The 17,624-nt window shown below is 62.2% G+C and overlaps 1 protein-coding gene and 1 long non-coding RNA gene across 7 annotated transcripts; one reads left to right on the top strand and one right to left on the bottom strand.

The window, feature by feature from the left end:
- Positions 1-532: 532 nt before the first annotated feature.
- Positions 533-8,384, bottom strand: LOC309641823. The gene is made up of 2 exons (XR_014252770.1): positions 8,273-8,384; positions 533-1,152 (listed from the first exon to the last, which is right to left on the bottom strand). It is a non-coding gene; the product is annotated as an uncharacterized lncRNA (long non-coding RNA).
- On the top strand, positions 873-17,593 carry TNS2 (tensin 2; the record flags this gene model as incomplete). Of its 6 annotated transcripts, none has more annotated exons than XM_082422271.1 (30): positions 873-1,463; positions 4,045-4,218; positions 5,863-5,971; positions 6,472-6,509; positions 7,408-7,446; positions 7,732-7,770; positions 7,924-7,973; positions 8,222-8,393; positions 8,680-8,730; positions 9,023-9,145; positions 9,233-9,297; positions 10,138-10,221; positions 10,782-10,894; positions 10,989-11,049; positions 11,319-11,394; positions 11,654-11,783; positions 11,876-11,941; positions 12,023-12,136; positions 12,316-13,527; positions 13,669-13,819; positions 13,942-14,531; positions 14,647-14,736; positions 15,058-15,183; positions 15,391-15,483; positions 15,610-15,687; positions 15,852-15,929; positions 16,343-16,511; positions 16,596-16,664; positions 16,771-16,800; positions 16,954-17,593. In XM_082422271.1, the coding sequence occupies 30 exons, from the start codon at positions 873-875 to the stop codon at positions 17,090-17,092; spliced, it is 4,920 nt and encodes a 1,639-aa protein (XP_082278397.1). In that variant the 3' UTR covers positions 17,093-17,593. The 6 variants fall into 6 exon arrangements, with proteins under 6 accessions (XP_082278397.1, XP_082278396.1, XP_082278395.1 ...); XM_082422270.1 differs by having other exon boundaries at positions 8,204-8,393; XM_082422269.1 differs by having other exon boundaries at positions 8,204-8,393; positions 8,996-9,145.
- Positions 17,594-17,624: the final 31 nt, after the last annotated feature.

Here is a 17,624-nt window from a genome sequence, read left to right as displayed (position 1 = left end):
TTCCCAGCCTCTTCCCTGCCACCAGATTAGAATCAGGTGCCTCACTCCCTCGTAATCAGGACCAGACTTCTCAGCCTTTGCCAAAGGCTAGATGAGCACAGAAAAGACCCAGCTGAGAGAGGAGACAGGGAGGGATAGAAGGCCTTAGTGCTGGGGATACTGGCTGCCTTAAGCAGGCATTGGGCATTGAGGCCTGGGCACCGGCTCCTCAGAATCCGCCTGCCCCCCTCCCCCGCCAGTTTTCATCATGGAAAATCCAGTGGGGAGGGTGAGGAAGGGAGAAAGTTTCAGGAAGTGCTCACTGCTAAAGAACATTGGGGAACCTGGGAATGGGAATAGATCGATTGAACTTCTAGAAAGACATCCTTTCCCTCTACCTTCCCCTCCAGGGTGGCACAACTCAAACCAGCCCCACAGCCCATTAACTCAACTCCAGGAAATTCCTATCCAGTACCAGATCCAGACACTGCAAAAGAAGTGAATGAGATTAGACCACAGAATAAATTTCCATGTCCACTGGGAAGCCTGGAACTTGAGTTAAATGAGAGGAAGACTTTAATAGAATTATCCTAGGGAACAGGAATGACAGTCCAGGTCCAAAGCAGGGCGATGTTTGGGTTGACTGGAGCGGCTTAGGCATGGGGTTGGGAGGTTGAACTTGACCTGAAGGTCCTCAGCTGTGAGTCCTTTGGGGGAGACTAGGTGGCACTCGAGAAGTCTCCCGTGGCAGAGGACCAGAGGAGTGCGTCCAGCGACTTGGGACATAAGTGATACCAGATGCCTTCCTTTGAAGCCCCGGTGGGTAGGTGGCGCTAGCCCCACTAGGCCAGGCCGCAGGTGGCCCCTAATTTCGGGGTCAGGTCCACTCCCAAATGCATTCCTGTGGAGGGGCCGGACTGAGAGAGGCCGAGGCAGTCCTCTGCACCCTTGTTTCTAGTGCCTTCTGGACCTGTGTCCACCTTTTCTTCTGCGTCTGTTTGGCTCGTAAGTTTTTTTGCCTGTGTCCCTCTGGGTCAGTCTCTTCCGGACTCTTTGAGATTTTCCTGTCCCTGTGTTCTCCGTGTCCACCTCTCTCAAAATCTCTCCCCGCATTTCTGTCTCTTCCGGTCTCCGAGGGTCTCTGCCAGTCCCCGCATGCCTCCTTCCCAGCTCCTGGGCGCGTGGGTTCGCCAGAGAAGGTGGGGAGGAGAAGAGGGAGAAGGAGAAGGACGAGGGGCGGGGAGCGGGCGGCACGTGGGGATTGGAGCCCGGGAAGGAGGGAGAGAGGGAGGGAGAGGAGCCCGCGGGAGGGAGGAGAGGGCGGTGCAGGGAGCGGCGGGGGCGAGCGCAGCGCGCCCGCCCCGTCTCCTCCGCCTCCTCCGCGTCCGCTCGGCGCGGGCCCGGGCGAGATGGGCTGGCCCGGGGGCTCCCCCTGCTGCTGCCCCGCCCCGCCGCGCCCCCGCCCCGCCGGGCGCCCCCCGCAGGTGAGTGGCCGCGCTGCGCCGGGCGGGAGGGCGGCGGCCTGTGCGTCACGGCCCGGCGGACAGTGCCGGGGGCGGTCGCCAGGGGGCGCGGGACCACCGGGGGGGCGAGTGGGCTCGGGGAGCGGGGCCGGCGCGCTGGGCCGGGGGCCGGGAGCCGCGGGGCCGGGGGCGGCAGCGGGCGGGGCCCGGAGGCCGGAAAGGTGATCAGGGGGCGGGGCCGGCCCGCGGTCACTCCCCAGCCCGGCAGTCTCGCCTTCGAGGGTCTCGGGCGCACACGCTGCCGCTCCGTCCCGCCACGCACGCGCTCGCGCCGCCCCCGCAGGCCGGGGACCTGGGCGGGAACTGGCCGGGGAGAGTGCGAGTCAGGGTTTTGCTATTTTACTTCACATCTGGGGAAACCGAGGCAGATTCGGCTTCCACCGTCAATTCTCCAGGTCACCCTGGGCACACTCGCACACCCCGCCTTCCCTCCCTGTCTCCTTCCCTGGGCCTCACCCCTCCTCGCGGCTGGGCTCCCAGCCGCTCATCCAACCACAGCTATTTCCAGGAAGGGGGAGTGTTGGGTGGAGGGGTTTCTCCAAACAAACCCAGGGCTTGGGAGTAAGAGGGGGCCAGGCTCGGGGAGAGACTGACGGGCTCTGGAAAGTTCCAGGCAGGAGGAGGGTGAGGGTCCCAGGGGTCTGGCCTGGCCTTCCCAGGCCTGCCCCAGCGAGCTGCTTCTCCTCTCAGCACTGCCTGAAGGCTCAGCGCTCTCCCATCCCATCTCACTTCAGAAGTGCTCCACAGGTGGGGAGGGACTCAAGGCCATGCTTCCCTGGCCACCCAACACGGGGGCTAGTGAGCCACCCACGAGGACAAGAGCGAGGGTCAGAGAAGGTTTGGGGACCTGTTGCCAGGTGAGGGGACTTTCAGCCTCTCGGGAGGCAGCAGGAGTAGAGAGAAGCCTGCTGGAGGGGTCCTGGTCAGGATAACTGTAATAGGAGGGGAGAAGGGCCATGCTACCACTACCACAGCACCTCTCCTGCTCCCAGCAGGGCTGGGGACTGGACCAGGCCAGGCCCGGTTGCCCACACTGGCCAGGGGCCTGGAATGTCCTGGGACCCAGCCAGGGCTGGTGGGATGGGAGTGTGTTGCAGAGCCAGTGCCCCTCTCCAGTTACAGGCTAGGCCTCCCTCTGGCTAAGGTACCCTGGGGGCAGACTTCCTGACCTGGAAGGAGGATTAGAGCTTCAAGGGAGAAGCCTCAGGGTAGACCCAGTCCAGGCAGCCCAAGGAAGTGTCCTGAGTGGGCTCATCCCGGCAGCGGCAGGGTTAGACCAACCCAGATGGGCTCGAGGGAGGGAGAGGGAAGGTTAAGGACCTGGTGGGAGAAGCCAGAGCTGGGGGAGCTTCCAGAGCCCTGCGACATTCAGTAAATACGCTGCAAATGGGGGCGGGCCACGCACATTTGCACATTCTTTCAAGCCACTGGACTGTTCCACTGGACTGCTCTGGGGAGCTGCTGTCCAAGGCTTGGGGCTGAGGACCCCCAGGCTATTAACCCCTTATACTTTCCGAAGATTACTCCCCCCCCATCCTTTCCAAGGCCCCAATCCACCTCCTTCCCTTAACTTCCGGGACAGGAAGCTGGCCGCATTCCCAGGAGGGAGGCAGGAGGCCCGCGGAGGGGTGTGGAGTATGTGTTGGGAGGGGGGCCTCCTGTCCAGTCCTCGGGCCCTGGGACAGCTGCTGAGGAAGGAGAGCGGAGCTGGGAGAGCCATGAAGGTAGCGTTCAGGCTCGGGGGGCGGGAGGGGGGGAGCCCAGACCTAGAGCCTGGGGTGGCAAGGCTCAAAAGAGCTAGGAACCTGAGAGAAACAAGCCAGAGAATAGGTGAGTAGGGAACTGTGTCAGGAGCAGAGCAGCTGGGGAGCTCTCAGGAGAAGGGACCCAAATGCCTCGGGCTGGGGCAGGAGAATGGCTCGCTCCTGTGCGCAGAGCAGACTCTGGCTGGAATCTGACCTTCCAGTGTAGATGGTGGGGGCAGGGGGCCAGTGCACGTTCTCCTTTTCTCCTTTCACAACTGGTGAAACTGAGGCAGGAAGCTGGCCCTCAGTCCCATTTTCCCTGACCCTCAGGATGCACTTCACTCCTGAGCTGGCTGGGGTCGCAATTCCCAGCTCCCACTCCCCCCACCAGAAGTCCCCAGAGAGCCTGAGAGTTCAGGCCGGGAGGCTGGCCTGGCTGGGACGCGGTGTTCCCCGCTGGCCCTTGAGCCCTGCCCTGAGACCTAAATTCCCACCCCGCCCCTGCCCCGCCCCACTGGGGGCTGGATCTCAGGATCCCACAGATCCCTGGATAGGGCAGATCCCTGGGCATGGGGCAGCTCCAGAGCAGGGTGGGTTGGGGGCAAAAGATCCTGGGCTGACACTCCCAGCAGGGTAGATCCTGGGAATCTGATCTCCTGGCCTCCCCCACTTCCTCCCCCCCCCCACCCGCCCCCACTTCCTGGAGCAGCGACCTGCCCCCTTCCCGCCTGCACTCCCCTCCACTTCCAGGGCTGGGCTTCTCCTCACACCAGCCAGACAGCCTACTCTCCACCCAGGGGAAGTGGCTGCCTCCGCCAGGCCGCTTCCAGGAAGCCCCGGGCCAGGCCCCAGCATTGTTCGGGCCCCACGGCCGGCACCCCAGGCAGCCGGACACCATGAAGTCCAGCGGCCCAGTGGAGAGGCTGCTCAGAGCCCTAGGGAGGAGGGACAGCAGCCGGGCCACCAACAGGGTAGGAGTGCCCATTGGCTGGGCAGAGGAGGGGCAGGGGTGGAGGTGTGGGCAGTGGGGGAGGGGGCCAGGACTCAGGCCAGACCCCCTTCCCAGTTTCGGCTTCCTCAGCCTTCTCCCCTTGTCCCGCATCCCCTCGCATCCCCTTGTTACTCTATCCCTTTGGAGTGGCCAGGGCTGGCTGTGACGTGAGCAGCAGACGTTCGGGTTAGAGCAAAACCTGGTGTCCCTTTCAGCTCGCCTGACACATTCCCTGCCCTAGCCCAGGCCAGCCCTGCACCCAGGCAGGTATACATCATTATAGGACCTTCCTGGGTACTATTCTGGAACCCCAGAGAGGACGTCCCTAAGCTGAGAAGTTTGAGGGAGATGGGATGGGGGTGGCGAAGGGAGGAAGGGAGGGAGGCAGCCAGGTCTCAGGAGTGCTTTAGACAAGGGGGGGTTGATTTGCTTTCCACTGATATCATCTGTGTGTGCCATTAATGCCAAAATGCACCCAGGTTTCCTAGTGGGTCTGGCAGAGTTGGTCCAGCCCAGAAGAGTTCAAGTTGGGTTTAATCCAGAAGCTTCAGGGACAGCCAAGAGACCAGAGGTGCTGCCTGCATCCCCAGGCTGAGGGGCCTGGAGGCCCCATCACTGCCTTTCCCCACATTTTCTCAGCCTCACCCCAAAAGAAGCATCTCAGGGCAACATGAGACAATACTATGGGGGAGGGAGGCAGGAACTTGAACGCCAGAGGAGGAGAAAAATAGGTAGAAGAGAGAAGAGGCAAGGAAGCAAATGGTCCCCAGAGGATGGGAGGGATGGGACAAGGTAGGCCTGGGCCATAGGGGACATCCCAGCCTCCTCGCTCACTGCACTCTGGGTGGGGAGGGGCCCAAGAGCATCTGCTCCACCCTCTCCCTCTCCAAAGCTGGAATCCCACTTGAACCTCCTCAAGTGACGGGGTGCTTACTACATCCTGGAGCAGTAAGGCAGCGAAATATTTCCAAGTCATGCCTCCATCTGCCTCTCCCTCTGAGCATTACCGCCCCCTCCTTACACAACTGCTGCCTGCCGCCTGGGTGCACAATGAGTAAACATGTTGTTCTGACAGTAGGGGGAGGAGGGCGTGTCCGCCGCCTGGAGGACTGGGACAGAGGGACCAGGGGAGCAGGCCTGGCTGAGGCCCTCCTGCCGGGTCAGTCTGGGCGCTGTGTGACTGACACCGTACATTCATGTCTGACCCCCTCCCTGCTCACTCTCTACCGAAGCCTCCAGCTGGGGAGGGCAAGATGGGAGGAGAAACAGGTTGCCTTCATAGCGGAGTCAGGGAGCGCTATCCCCCCACACCAGGACGGAAGCTCTAGGGCTTGGGTGGCAGTGACCGCAAGGGTATCACACACCAGGGCCACGTGAGGGGCCTAAGTGATCCCTTGGGGAGGAGCTGACCCAGCTAGGGTGACGCAAGGGGCCAGGTTCTACGCACTGTCTAGGACAAGCCCTACAACTGGCCGGAAACAGCTGAGGCCAAGTGCGTTCTACGAGTTTGAGGGCTTTATCGGGATGGAAGAAGAGAGAAACTGTGCAGTGCTCAGGCCCCGGCCCGGTCCTGGAGATGGGCCCGTGGGAACTGACACCTCTGTCTGTCTGTCCCTCCACCTAGCCTAGGAAAGCTGAGCCACATAGCTTCCGGGAGAAGGTTTTCCGGAAGAAACCACCAGTCTGTGCAGTGTGTAAGGTGACCATCGATGGGACAGGCGTCTCGTGCCGAGGTGAGGCGCCCTGCCCTATGCTGTGCCTCTGCGAGCGTCACCCAGCACCACTGGGTTGCACAACCCCAGCAGGCAGGCCCCAGAACAGAACCCGTACTGCGTGTGCTGCCCCTGGGCTGGGCCACGTGGGAGCCAAGAGGAACTGCGTCCCCTCCAAACAGCCCTTGCTCCCCCAGCACCCCAGGAGACCCAGTACTCTAAATCACCTTCCCACCTCACCTGAGACTGGAGGCTTTCCTCCCTTGCTTCTTCTTCACCCGCACCCACCCTAGAACATTACCCCTGGCTCCCTCCTTCCCTGGCCTGGGCAGTAGTGCACCACTGCCATGCGCTTCCCTTGAACTCTGCCCCTGCTCCCCCACTCCAGCCAGCTCAGTACAGCCGGAGTCCTGGAAGTCCCAAGGTCTAGTTCCAGGGCCTGGGGAGATGGGAGAGGGCCACCCCTTCCACTGCCCCAGTGGGTCCCTGCTAACCCCTCTCCTCCCCTCCATCACCTCTAGTGTGCAAGGTGGCGACACACAGAAAATGTGAAGCAAAGGTGGGTACCTGCTGTGGGGAGGGGGACTGGGGTCCCTTCCTCCTGTGAAACAGGCTTCTCCAACCACACTGGCATCAACCCTCCACCCTTCTCATCATTGGGGAACCCCTGCTGGGTGGGAGAGGGTACTGTACTGGGCCCTTTAAGAACCACCCTACTCCACCCCCTGGAGGGCTGGCCCAGGCAGCGCAGACAGCGCGTTTGGCGTTTGGCGTTTGTCTTGGTGCCTTGCCCAGGCTGCAGCTGGCGAGTGGATGGGGGGGTGGGGAAGAGGAGGAGAATGAGGAGGAGGAAGGGTGGGGTGGGTGGGTGTCAGAGCAGGATTTCGGAGACTGGCAGCCGGATGGGCTGTGCCTTCCTTCTGGGGAAGGGTCCTCAGGATGCCTGAGTGGGTCTTGTCCTGGGCCCTGGAAAGGCTGGGCAGAAGGTGCAAGGTGTAGATAGCACCCACTGTCCACTGGGAACCTGAGACAGCCGCATCTCTGGGGAGGTGCCCTGGTCCTCCTCCTGCAGTGTGAGGGGTCCTAGGGCCTTGGAGCTGGCTTTGGGGAGCTGTGTGCCCGAGGGCGGGGTCTCCCAGTGAAAGAGGCCAGTGTCCGTCCCTGGCCGTGGCCTGCCTGCATGGCTCTATATATAACTCCTGCCCTGCAGCTGGATGAATGGGGGTCTGTGTGGGCAGGGGGCTGGAAGCCAAGAGTAACAAGTGGGGGGCCCAGGGGTGGGGGACCGAGAGGCCAGAGGGGAGGCTCCCTTAAATAGAGGAACCTCAGTTGCAGCCTGTGCCCATCTGCTGACAGCCCCTCCACCTTCTTGCTGAAGCTGAGGGGTGGCCCCATCCTTAAGCCCGGGAAAGCCCATTTCACCAGCAACTCAGCTCCTCTCTCCCGTCTCCTTCCAGGTGACTTCGTCCTGTCAGGCCGTGCCTCCCACGGAGCTGGTGAGTATGCTCTGGGATGGGGTGACCAAGGCAAGGAACCTGGCTGCGGCGGTGTCCAGAGATCTGGTGGCCACAGAGAGGGCCCCCAGGAGGTTACCTTGAATGGACTGCTGTGGATAGTGGTCATCCTGAGGCAGTGGGAAAAAATTTGAGCCCTCTGCTCTCGTCCTCTTGGGCCTGCTGAGGGCTAGGACACCCCCCCGCCCAGTACATCCCTCACAGGGACACCGGCTGGTCCTTGCCCCTTCCCTAACCACTCCCTTTTCCTCCCCCATCCCCCTCTAGCGGAGAAACACGGCCCCTGTGAGGCGCATAGAGCATCTGGTAAGGTGATGCTGGAGGAGGGGGGCGGAAGCAGGTAGCTCTGGGACTAAGGACCTAGGTTTCTTCTGAGGCAAAAGTTCATGGAACTCTGGAGTGGGGAGCCCAGAGTGAGGGGCACAAAAGACGTGTGCAAAGTCTCATCTCATCCACCAGGGATCCACCAAGTCTCTGAACTACTCAAAGCAACGCAGCACTCTGCCCAGGTAAGTGAGGGCGCGGGGTGTGGTCCCATATGAGCCCCTTCCGCTGGCCCCACACCTCAGCCCAGAGCAGGGCCCCCCAACAAAGCTCTCCAGGCCAGCCCCGCCCCCCAGCTGGTCCCACCCACTCTCAGGACCCAGGAGACCTCACCTGTAGTCAGCCAAACACCCTTCCTTAACACCAGCCTCCGGTGCCCGCCCCACCCCCACTCTCCGCCCTGTTCCTAACACAGGCTTCGCCTCCTCCCCAGGAGCTTCAGCCTGGATCCTCTCATGGAGCGCCGCTGGGACTTGGACCTCACCTACGTGACGGAGCGGATCCTGGCCGCCGCCTTCCCCGCGCGGCCTGACGAGCAGCGACACCGGGGCCACCTGCGCGAGCTGGCTCACGTGCTGCAATCCAAGCACCGCGACAAGTACCTGGTGAGGGGCGGGACCTGCCTCAGTCAGCCAACGAGAGGGCTGGGAGGTCCGGATGGGCCAGGCCCCTCCCTGACGTCACGCCGCGGAGGCGGAGCCCCGAGTGGGCGGGGCCCGGGCGCAAACCTGGAACGCCGACTGGGCTGTACGAGCTAGGCTGGGCCTTAGCGACCTACTCATTTTGGAGAAAGACCCGTCCTTAGGGTCACAGCGGGTGATACCACCCCCAAGCATCACCGCGCCTCGCTGCCTGGGGTCACTTCGCCTAACGCCCCCACTTTACTTGCAGCTCTTCAACCTTTCAGAGAAAAGACATGACCTGACCCGCCTAAACCCCAAGGTAGGAGGGGATTAAAGCCATCACCCCCTGCCTCCTCGGTATTAATAGTAGCAATTGCCACCTACTTCACTCTGAAGCACTTTCCCATATGACACGTCACTTGGGACACCCCAAAGCATGGTGCAGCAGGTATCAACCCATTGTCCAGGTGAGGAAAGTGTTGAAGCTGTCATGGACACAGCCAGCAGGCCCCTGACTTTGTCTCCAGGCCCCTACAGCCTGTCCCTCTTCCACCCTCACCCACCTCTTCTTTGGTGGCCACCAGCCCCAGTCCCACTCCTGCACCCCTCAGGTCCAGGACTTTGGCTGGCCTGAGCTGCACGCGCCCCCGCTGGACAAGCTGTGCTCCATCTGCAAAGCCATGGAGACGTGGCTCAGTGCCGACCCGCAGCACGTGGTCGTACTGTACTGCAAGGTGAGCTGGGAGCGCGGGTTCGCAGGGCTGGGGTGCCCTCAGCCAGGGGCCCCAGTAAGCCCTGCATCCCTGTCTCTTTGTCCCTAGGGGAGCAAGGGCAAGCTCGGGGTCATCGTCTCTGCCTACATGCACTACAGCAAAATCTCTGCAGGGTAAGGCTCCCCAGCCCCGAGTGCCCCCTTCCCCAGTGACCCTTCCTCCAGCTGGCCCTTGACGAGCCCATCTCCTCTGAAGCCCACCTCGGTGTTCAGAAGAGCCATTTACTATAAACTTGACCTTTCCACCTCCTTTTTCTCACTTGTACTTCACCACAGTTTTCCTAGGGCTGCTGTAACTAAGTGCCACAAACTAAGTGGCTTAAGACAACAGAAACTTGTTGTCTCAGTTCTGGGAGCTACAAGTCTAAAATCTGAGGTGTCAGCAGGACCACACTCCCACTGAGACTCTGGGTAGAGACCTTCCTGGCCTCTTCCTAGCCTCTTCCTAGCTCTTGGTGGTGGCAGACAATCCTTGGTGTTCCTTGGCTTGCAGATGCATCACTCCAATCTCTGCCTTTGTTGTCACATAGCCTTCTTCCTGTGTGTCTGTGTGTCTATGTCTCTTCTTCTCTTCTTCTAAGGACACCAGTCATATTGGATTAAGGGCTCATCCTACTCCAGTATAACATCATAACTAATTACATCTGCAACGACCCTATTTCCAAATAAGGTCACATTCTGAGGTACATATCTTTTGCGGGGACACAATTCAACCCATAACATGGTCTCATTGTCCCATTTTACAGAGGAAGAAACTAAAACTCAGGGAACAATTGCCCGAGGTCCAACAACTAGTAAAGTGACTGTGGGGTTTCTAGTTCTCTTCACCACCACCCTGGGCCTCCTCTAGACTTGGGGGAAATCGCAGCTCTCTTCCCTCCCTTGGGGCTTAGGGATGGGAGACCAGGTTGGAGACCAGCCCCTAAGCCCCCACACTGGTCCCACTCTCCCCAGGGCGGACCAGGCGCTGGCTACCCTTACCATGAGGAAGTTCTGTGAGGACAAGGTGGCCTCAGAGCTGCAGCCGTCCCAGCGCCGGTGAGCAGCCTAGGTGGGGATGGGCCAGAGGAGCAGTTCCCTCCGTGGCTACGAAGGCCGAGGTTCTCTCATTCATGCAGCACACCTGCATGGAGCACAGATGCATCTGTGTGCCTGGGATTGTGCCAAGTGCTGAGAATGCAGAACAAGCACAGGGTCCCTGCTCTCGTGGGGCTTATTTACATGCTAGTGGGGTAGATGGCAATAAACCTGTGAATAAAGAGACAAGGTCGTTTTGGATGATGACAGGTGCTATCTATACAAAAAACAAAGCTGAGTCTCGTGATGAACGGAGACTCGCAGGACAGTCAGGGCCCTCCACTATATAACATGAGGCAGAGATCTGGGGGAAGAGCATTCTAGACAGAGGGAACAGCAAGAACAAAACCTCAGAGGCAGCAAGAAGGATGGAGGTTAGATGCAAGGAAGAAATCTCTGTTGAGCTGGAAGATGGGCGGGAAGCGCCGAGGAGAAGGTGGCTGGGGCGGTGTTCGTAGTTGAGATGACCAGGGCGTCTCCAGAGGAAGGGGCTTACGTCCTCCTTGACATCCCCCCACCAGGTATATCAGCTACTTCAGTGGTCTGCTGTCCGGCTCCATCAGAATGAACAGCAGCCCTCTCTTCCTGCACTACGTGCTCGTGCCCATGCTGCCAGCCTTTGAACCTGGCACGGGTGAGTCTGCCTGGAATGTACTCCAGGGAGCGGGCTGTCCCCCACCCCCTCCACTCAGCACCCCTCACGTGTCTTCTCCTTCGTGCCCCTCCAGGTTTCCAGCCCTTCCTCAAGATCTACCAGTCCATGCAGCTTGTCTACACATCTGGAATCTAGTGAGTGCTCTGTTCCCCGGCCCCTGCTTCCCTGCTCCCTGGGTCCCTGTTTCTCCAGCCTCCCCAGATAGCTGGGCCTCCAGCTCCAGCCACTGCACCCACAAACTAATAGCATCACAGAATCCGTTTTATAAATGCGGAAGCTGATGCTTAAAGGGCTCTCACTAAGGCAGTGCTCAGTCTCCAATCTCCCAGCTCCCTCCTGACTCTTCACAGCCACCCGTGCACCCACGTGCCCCTGATTCACCTCTGCCCTCTCTCTTCCCCAGTCATGTTGCAGGCCCTGGTCCCCAGCAGCTTTGCATCAGCCTGGAGCCAGCTCTCCTCCTGAAAGGCGATGTCATGGTGAGGGGGCCTTAGCGACAGGGAGAGGCCTGGGGGTGGGGTGAGGGGTGGTGGTGTAAGCTTCCAGCTGCACAGTCTCTGGTGAGCCATCGATTCGAGGCCGATGGGAGGGCAAAGAGGGCATCCTCCTGATGGGGAGGAGGTCACCTTGGGGTTCAGGCAAGGCAGAGCCGTGGCCAGATAGTCCCCAGGGTGGAAGCACTGAGAAGACGTGAGTGGACACGAGGGCCTGAACGCCGGTCTCCCTCCCCTCACCCAGGTGACATGCTATCACAGGGGGAGCCGGGGGACTGACCGGACCCTCGTGTTCCGAGTCCAGTTCCACACGTGTACCATCCATGGACCACGGCTCACCTTCCCCAAGGACCAGCTGGACGAGGCCTGGACCGGTGAGTTGGAGACAAGTGGCGTTGGGGCTGGAGCCCAGGTGAAGGCGGGCGGGCGGGTGGGTGCCGGGCTCCTCACAGTCCACTCCCTGCAGACGAGAGGTTCCCCTTCCAAGCCTCGGTGGAGTTCGTCTTCTCCTCCAGCCCAGAGAAGATCAAAGGTGAGAGCCAGGCCTGGCCCCGGCGGGGGGCGGGGGAGGGTCATCCCTCCCTGCTCCTCACCCCCGGGTGCCCTTCCGTAGGCAGCACCCCACGGAACGAGCCCTCGGTGTCTGTTGACTACAACACGGCAGAGCCTGCTGTGCGCTGGGACTCCTACGAGAACTTCAACCTGCACCACGAGGACAGTGTGGACGGTGTGTGGGGCGTGGGGTGGCAGGAGGTGGAGTTTTGGGGGGCACACTCTTCCCTCTCCAGGCAGACACCCGTCCCAAGAGACACCCCCTGAGCTGGAGTCTCCTGCGCTGTCCCCTGTTAACACACACGCTTTCTCTCTCTCCCCCTTTTGCCTGCTTGCCCTCCCTCCCGGATCCAGACTCCGTCACCCATACCCGGGGACCCCTGGATGGCAGTCCTTACGCCCAGGTGCAGCGGGCCCCCCGCCAGACCCCGCCGGCGCCCTCTCCGGAGCCGCCCCCGCCCCCGCTGCTCTCTGTCAGCAGCGATTCTGGCCATTCATCCACGCTGACCACCGAGCCAGCCGCTGAGTCCCCTGGCCGGCCACCCCCGACAGCTGCCGAGCGACAGGAGCTGGAGCGCCTCCTGGGGGGCTGTGGAGTGGCCGCTGGGGGCCGGGGAGCTGGGCGTGAGACGGCCATCCTCGATGATGAAGAGCAGCCCCCGACGGGTGGCGGCCCCCGCCTTGGAATGTATTCGGGACACAGGCCTGGCCTCAGCCGCCACTGCTCCTGCCGCCAGGGCTACCGGGAGCCCTGCGGGGTCCCCAATGGGGGCTACTACCGGCCAGAGGGGACCCTGGAGAGGAGGCGGCTGGCCTACGGGGCCTACGAGGGGCCCCCACAGGGCTATGCTGAGGCCTCCGTGGAGAAGAGGCGCCTCTGCCGATCGCTGTCCGAGGGGCCGTACCCCTACCCGCCTGAGCTGGGGAAACCAGCCAACGGGGACTTTGGCTACCGCGCCCCAGGCTACCGGGAGGTGGTGATCCTAGAGGACCCTGGGCTGCCTGCCCTGTGCTCATGCCCCGCCTGTGAGGAGAAGCTAGCGCTGCCCACGGCAGCCCTCTATGGGCTGCGCCTGGAGAGGGAGGCTGGAGAGGGGTGGGCGAATGAGGCTGGCAAGCCCCTCCTGCACCCGGTGCGACCTGGGCACCCGCTGCCCCTGCTGGTGCCTGCCTGTGGGCACCACCATGCCCCAGTGCCTGACTACAGCTGCCTGAAGCCACCCAAGGCAGGCGAGGAAGGGCATGAGGGCTGCTCCTATGCCATGTGCCCCGAAGGCAGGTATGGGCATCCAGGGTACCCTGCCCTGGTGACATACAGCTATGGAGGAGCGGTTCCCAGTTACTGCCCAGCATATGGCCGGGCGCCTCACAGCTGCGGGTCTCCAGGCGAGGGCAGAAGGTATCCCAGCTCTGGTGCCCACTCCCCCCGGGCTGGCTCCATTTCCCCCGGCAGCCCGCCCTACCCCCAATCCAGGAACCTCAGCTACGAGATCCCTGCAGAGGAGGGAGGGGACAGGTATCCGCTGCCCGGGCACCTGGCCCCAGCAGGACCCTTGGCATCTGCAGGTGAGGGCACTGGGATGGGGAGTGCCCAGGGCAGAGGAGGGCTCTGGAAGGTGGTGGGGGAAGGCACAGAGTGAGAAAGAGCTAAGCCAGACAGAAGGGGCTCTTCCTGGCTCACAACCTCTCCTCTCACCTTCCCTGCAGAGTCGCCGGAGCCGGTGTCCTGGAGGGAGGGCCCCAGCGGGCACAGCACCCTGCCTCGGTCTCCCCGAGATGCCCAGTGCAGTGCCTCTTCTGAGCTGTCCGGTCCCTCCACGCCCCTGCACACCAGCAGCCCAGTCCAGGGCAAGGAGAGGTACCCAGAGGGGCTGGGCAGCTCAGGCGCCTCCTTGTCCGGGCAGACCCTGAAGCCTGGGATGGGGGCAGCTCTCACGGGGTTCTTGGGCTCTACTAACCACCCGCCCTCGCACCCCGCAGTGCCCGACAGCAGGACACTAGGTCCCCCACCTTGGCGCCCACTCAGAGACTGAGTCCCGGAGAGGCCTTGCCACCTGCTTCCCAGGGAGGGGCTGAAAAATCTCCAGAGCTGCCAGCAAGAAGTGGGCCTGAGCCTGTGGCCCCTGGTCCCTTCTCCCCAGCCTCCCCGCCCAGCTCACCCAACGACTGGCCTCAGGAGAGGAGCCCAGGGGGCCGTTCGGACAGCGCCAGTCCGAGGGGCCCTGTACCCACCACCCTGCCCGGCCTCCGCCACGCCCCCTGGCAGGGCCTTCGAGACTCCCCGGACAGCCCAGATGGGTCCCCCCTCACCCCTGTGCCTACTCAGATGCCCTGGCTTGTGGCCAGCCCAGAGCCACCTCAGAGCTCACCCGTACCTGCCTTCCCTCTGGCTGCATCTTATGACATCAATGGCCCCACCCAGCCCCCACTTCCCGAGAAGCGCCACCTGCTGGGGCCTGGGCAACAGCCAGGACCCTGGGGCCCAGAGCAGGCATCACCACCAGCCAGAGGCATGAGTCACCATGTCACCTTTGCACCTCTGCTCCCGGATAATGCCCCCCAACCTCCAGGTATAAAGGCCTTCAGGTGGCTGGGGCCACCTCGGGAGAACCCTTTTTCTCAGGGAGGGGCATGGCATGGGGACTGGGGAGCCCTGAGGCCAAGCTCAGTCCCTCCCTGTCCTAGAGCCCCCTATGCAAGAGAGCCAGAGCAACGTCAAGTTTGTCCAGGATACGTCCAAGTTCTGGTATAAGCCACACCTGTCCCGTGACCAAGGTGAGAAGCCAGCCTGTGCCCCCCCCCCCCACCCCGGCCCAGGGCTCTGGCTCGGCTTTGGAGCCCATCCTTCCAGTGGGTGCCTCTTCCCCATCTCAGCGGGCCTCCTCTAGGCCGAGCTTCTCTCTAGCTGGTGATTCTGGGCTTCGGGCCCAAGGAGGTCTAACACTGTCAGCGCTCTGTGTGCTGACTCCCCAGTGGCGTCCCGGGTGCTTTCGCCGCAGCTGTTAGGGCCAGAGGCCTGGGGAACTTGGGCAGCAGAGCGGAGGGGCTCCTTGGGGCTCAGTCGGCCGCTGTGAAGACTTCTCCCACCTCCTCCAGCCATTGCCCTGCTGAAGGACAAGGACCCTGGGACCTTCTTGATCAGGGACAGTCATTCATTCCAAGGAGCCTATGGGCTGGCTCTCAAGGTGGCTACGCCCCCACCCAGCGCCCAGCCCTGGAAAGGTACAGAATGGCCAAACGTGAGGGGAACGGGGAGTGGGGTGTGGGGAGGTACCAGAGGCAGGACAAGGCAGGGTGGACCATGTCGCTTCTTAGTGGGGAGAGGGAGCAAGTGACCTCTCTCCTGCTCGGGAAAGAATTCCAGCAGGCGAGAAGCAGAACCTGGAATCTGACGAAGCCTTCCTCTCCCCTCCCCTCCCCTCCGCTCAGGGGACCCCTTGGAACAGCTGGTCCGCCACTTTCTCATTGAGACTGGGCCCAAAGGGGTGAAGATCAAGGGCTGCCCCAGCGAGCCCTACTTTGGTGAGAAGCAGAGGCTGGGAAGGCTGCGCTGGGCTGGTCCAGGGAGGCCAAGAGGCGTCAGGAGGGAGGAGGTAGACCACCAGTATCTCCGGGTGCCTCGAGAGCCCACTCGCCTCTCCCCTGCAGGCAGCCTGTCGGCCCTGGTCTCCCAGCACTCCATCTCCCCGCTGTCCCTGCCCTGCTGCCTGCGCATTCCCAGCAAAGGTGGGTGTCCGGTCATCTGTCCTCCCACCTCTCGCCACCCGCTGCAGCCAAAGGCAGACTCCCCAGGCCCTGGCTTCCCGCCTGCCTGCCTTCCCTCGGGGGCGGCAGAGGGCGCTCTCCAGCTCCCAGCACTGCCGCTCCCCGCTGACCCCCGTTTCCCTCAGATCCTCTGGAGGAGGCCCCAGAGGCCCCAGCGCCCACCAACATGAGCACAGCGGCGGACCTCCTGCGTCAGGGCGCCGGTACGGGCCTCTCCCTCTTTCCTCCCCCTGGGCACCAAGGGGGCCATTGCTGATACATGGGGCACTGAAAGGCCTTGAGGTGGGTGGGTGGGCCCTGGCGGATGCGTCTAACCCATGAGGGCAGGGGGAGCCCTGCATCTGTAGGCACAGTGGGAGAGGGAGTCCTCAGTCTAGGCTCTGCGGGGAGGGGGCTAGTTAGAACGCAGATTCTCAGGCCTCTTTCCAGCACCTCTGACTGTGGATCTGGGGGAGTCACAGAACCTGCCTTTTTAACAGGTTACCTGTGTGACACGCATCCCCCGAGCAGCGCTAGCTGGGGAAAGTGTGAGAGCTGGTGGGGTGGGGGGACCGAGGGAAGATAGACCTGGGGGCAGGCAGAGCCACTGCTCCCTCCAACCCCCCGCCCCCCGCAGCCTGCAGTGTGCTCTACCTGACCTCAGTGGAGACGGAGTCGCTGACAGGCCCCCAGGCGGTGGCGCGGGCCAGCTCCGCAGCTCTGAGCTGCAGCCCCCGCGCCACGCCAGCCATTGTCCACTTCAAGGTCTCAGCCCAGGGCATCACGCTGACAGACAACCAGAGGAAGTGAGTGTGCGTGCCAAGCCCCGGGGGGGCGCAGGCCCTGGGGCCCCGATTTCCGGGTGACTTTCCCCACCCTCCTCCTCACAGGCTCTTCTTTCGCCGCCATTATCCAGTGAACAGCATCACCTTCGCCAGCACTGACCCTCAGGACCGGAGGTGACCCTCTCCCTCCCAGCCCTTTCGCCCCACAGTCCCCAGCTCAGCTCTTCCGTTGGTAGCTATTCCCCAGGTGCATCCCTTCACAGTTCTTCTCCTTCTGCAGATGGACCAACCCGGACGGGACCACCTCCAAGTAAGCCTCCCTGGGAGTGCAGTCGCCCCTCCCTGGCATGGCATGGCATGGCACTGGCGTGGCATCGAGACACCTCCTTCCTCCCCAACCCTGGCGTGGCAGTCCCTGTGGAAGGGATGCTGAGCCCTCCCCACCCTGCCTTTGTACCCCCAGGATCTTTGGTTTCGTGGCCAAGAAGCCGGGAAGCCCCTGGGAGAACGTGTGTCACCTCTTTGCAGAGCTTGACCCAGATCAGCCTGCAGGCGCCATTGTCACCTTCATCACCAAAGTTCTGCTGGGCCAGAGAAAATGAAGGAAGGCCACAAGCTCCGAGCCCACGTCAACACTGCGCCCCTCTCAGCACCCCACAGCCCTCACTTCCCCTGGCCTGGACCCAGGAGACCCGGGATCCAGCCCCTCCCCTAGGAACGGGGAGCGGACACTGGCCTGGGACACTGCTCTCCTTCCCCGCCCCCAGCCTGCTAAGCGAAGTGGACGGGCCCATGAGATGACCTTGCATGTGAGCAGATGGCAGAGATGGGTGTGTGAAGGGTGAGGAGGCATCAGCAGTGGAGCCTGGAGGAGATGGGGATGGCCCTACCTGCGCGAGAACATCAGCGCTGGCGGAGACAGGCCCTGCTAGCTCCACCCAGCTGCAGGTCCCAGCATGGCAGGGAGAGGGGAGAGTGTGGGGAGCAAGGCACTCCCTCCTCTGCCTCCCCTCTGAGCAGAGAGATCAGAGTGGGATCACATGAAAAGGGGGCTAAAAAAGAGTCTATTTTTGTCTAATAATAAAGAGTTTCTATAACGTTTAGTCAGAGTTGGAGTCATGCCTTGTTTCCAGG

This window comes from Balaenoptera physalus (assembly GCF_965194825.1).
Source record: "Balaenoptera physalus genome assembly, chromosome: 13".
In the NCBI taxonomy this organism is placed as follows: Eukaryota; Metazoa; Chordata; class Mammalia; order Artiodactyla; family Balaenopteridae; genus Balaenoptera; species Balaenoptera physalus.
Note: the sequence above shows the minus strand (reverse complement) of the source record. Positions and strands in the feature narration are given on the sequence as shown.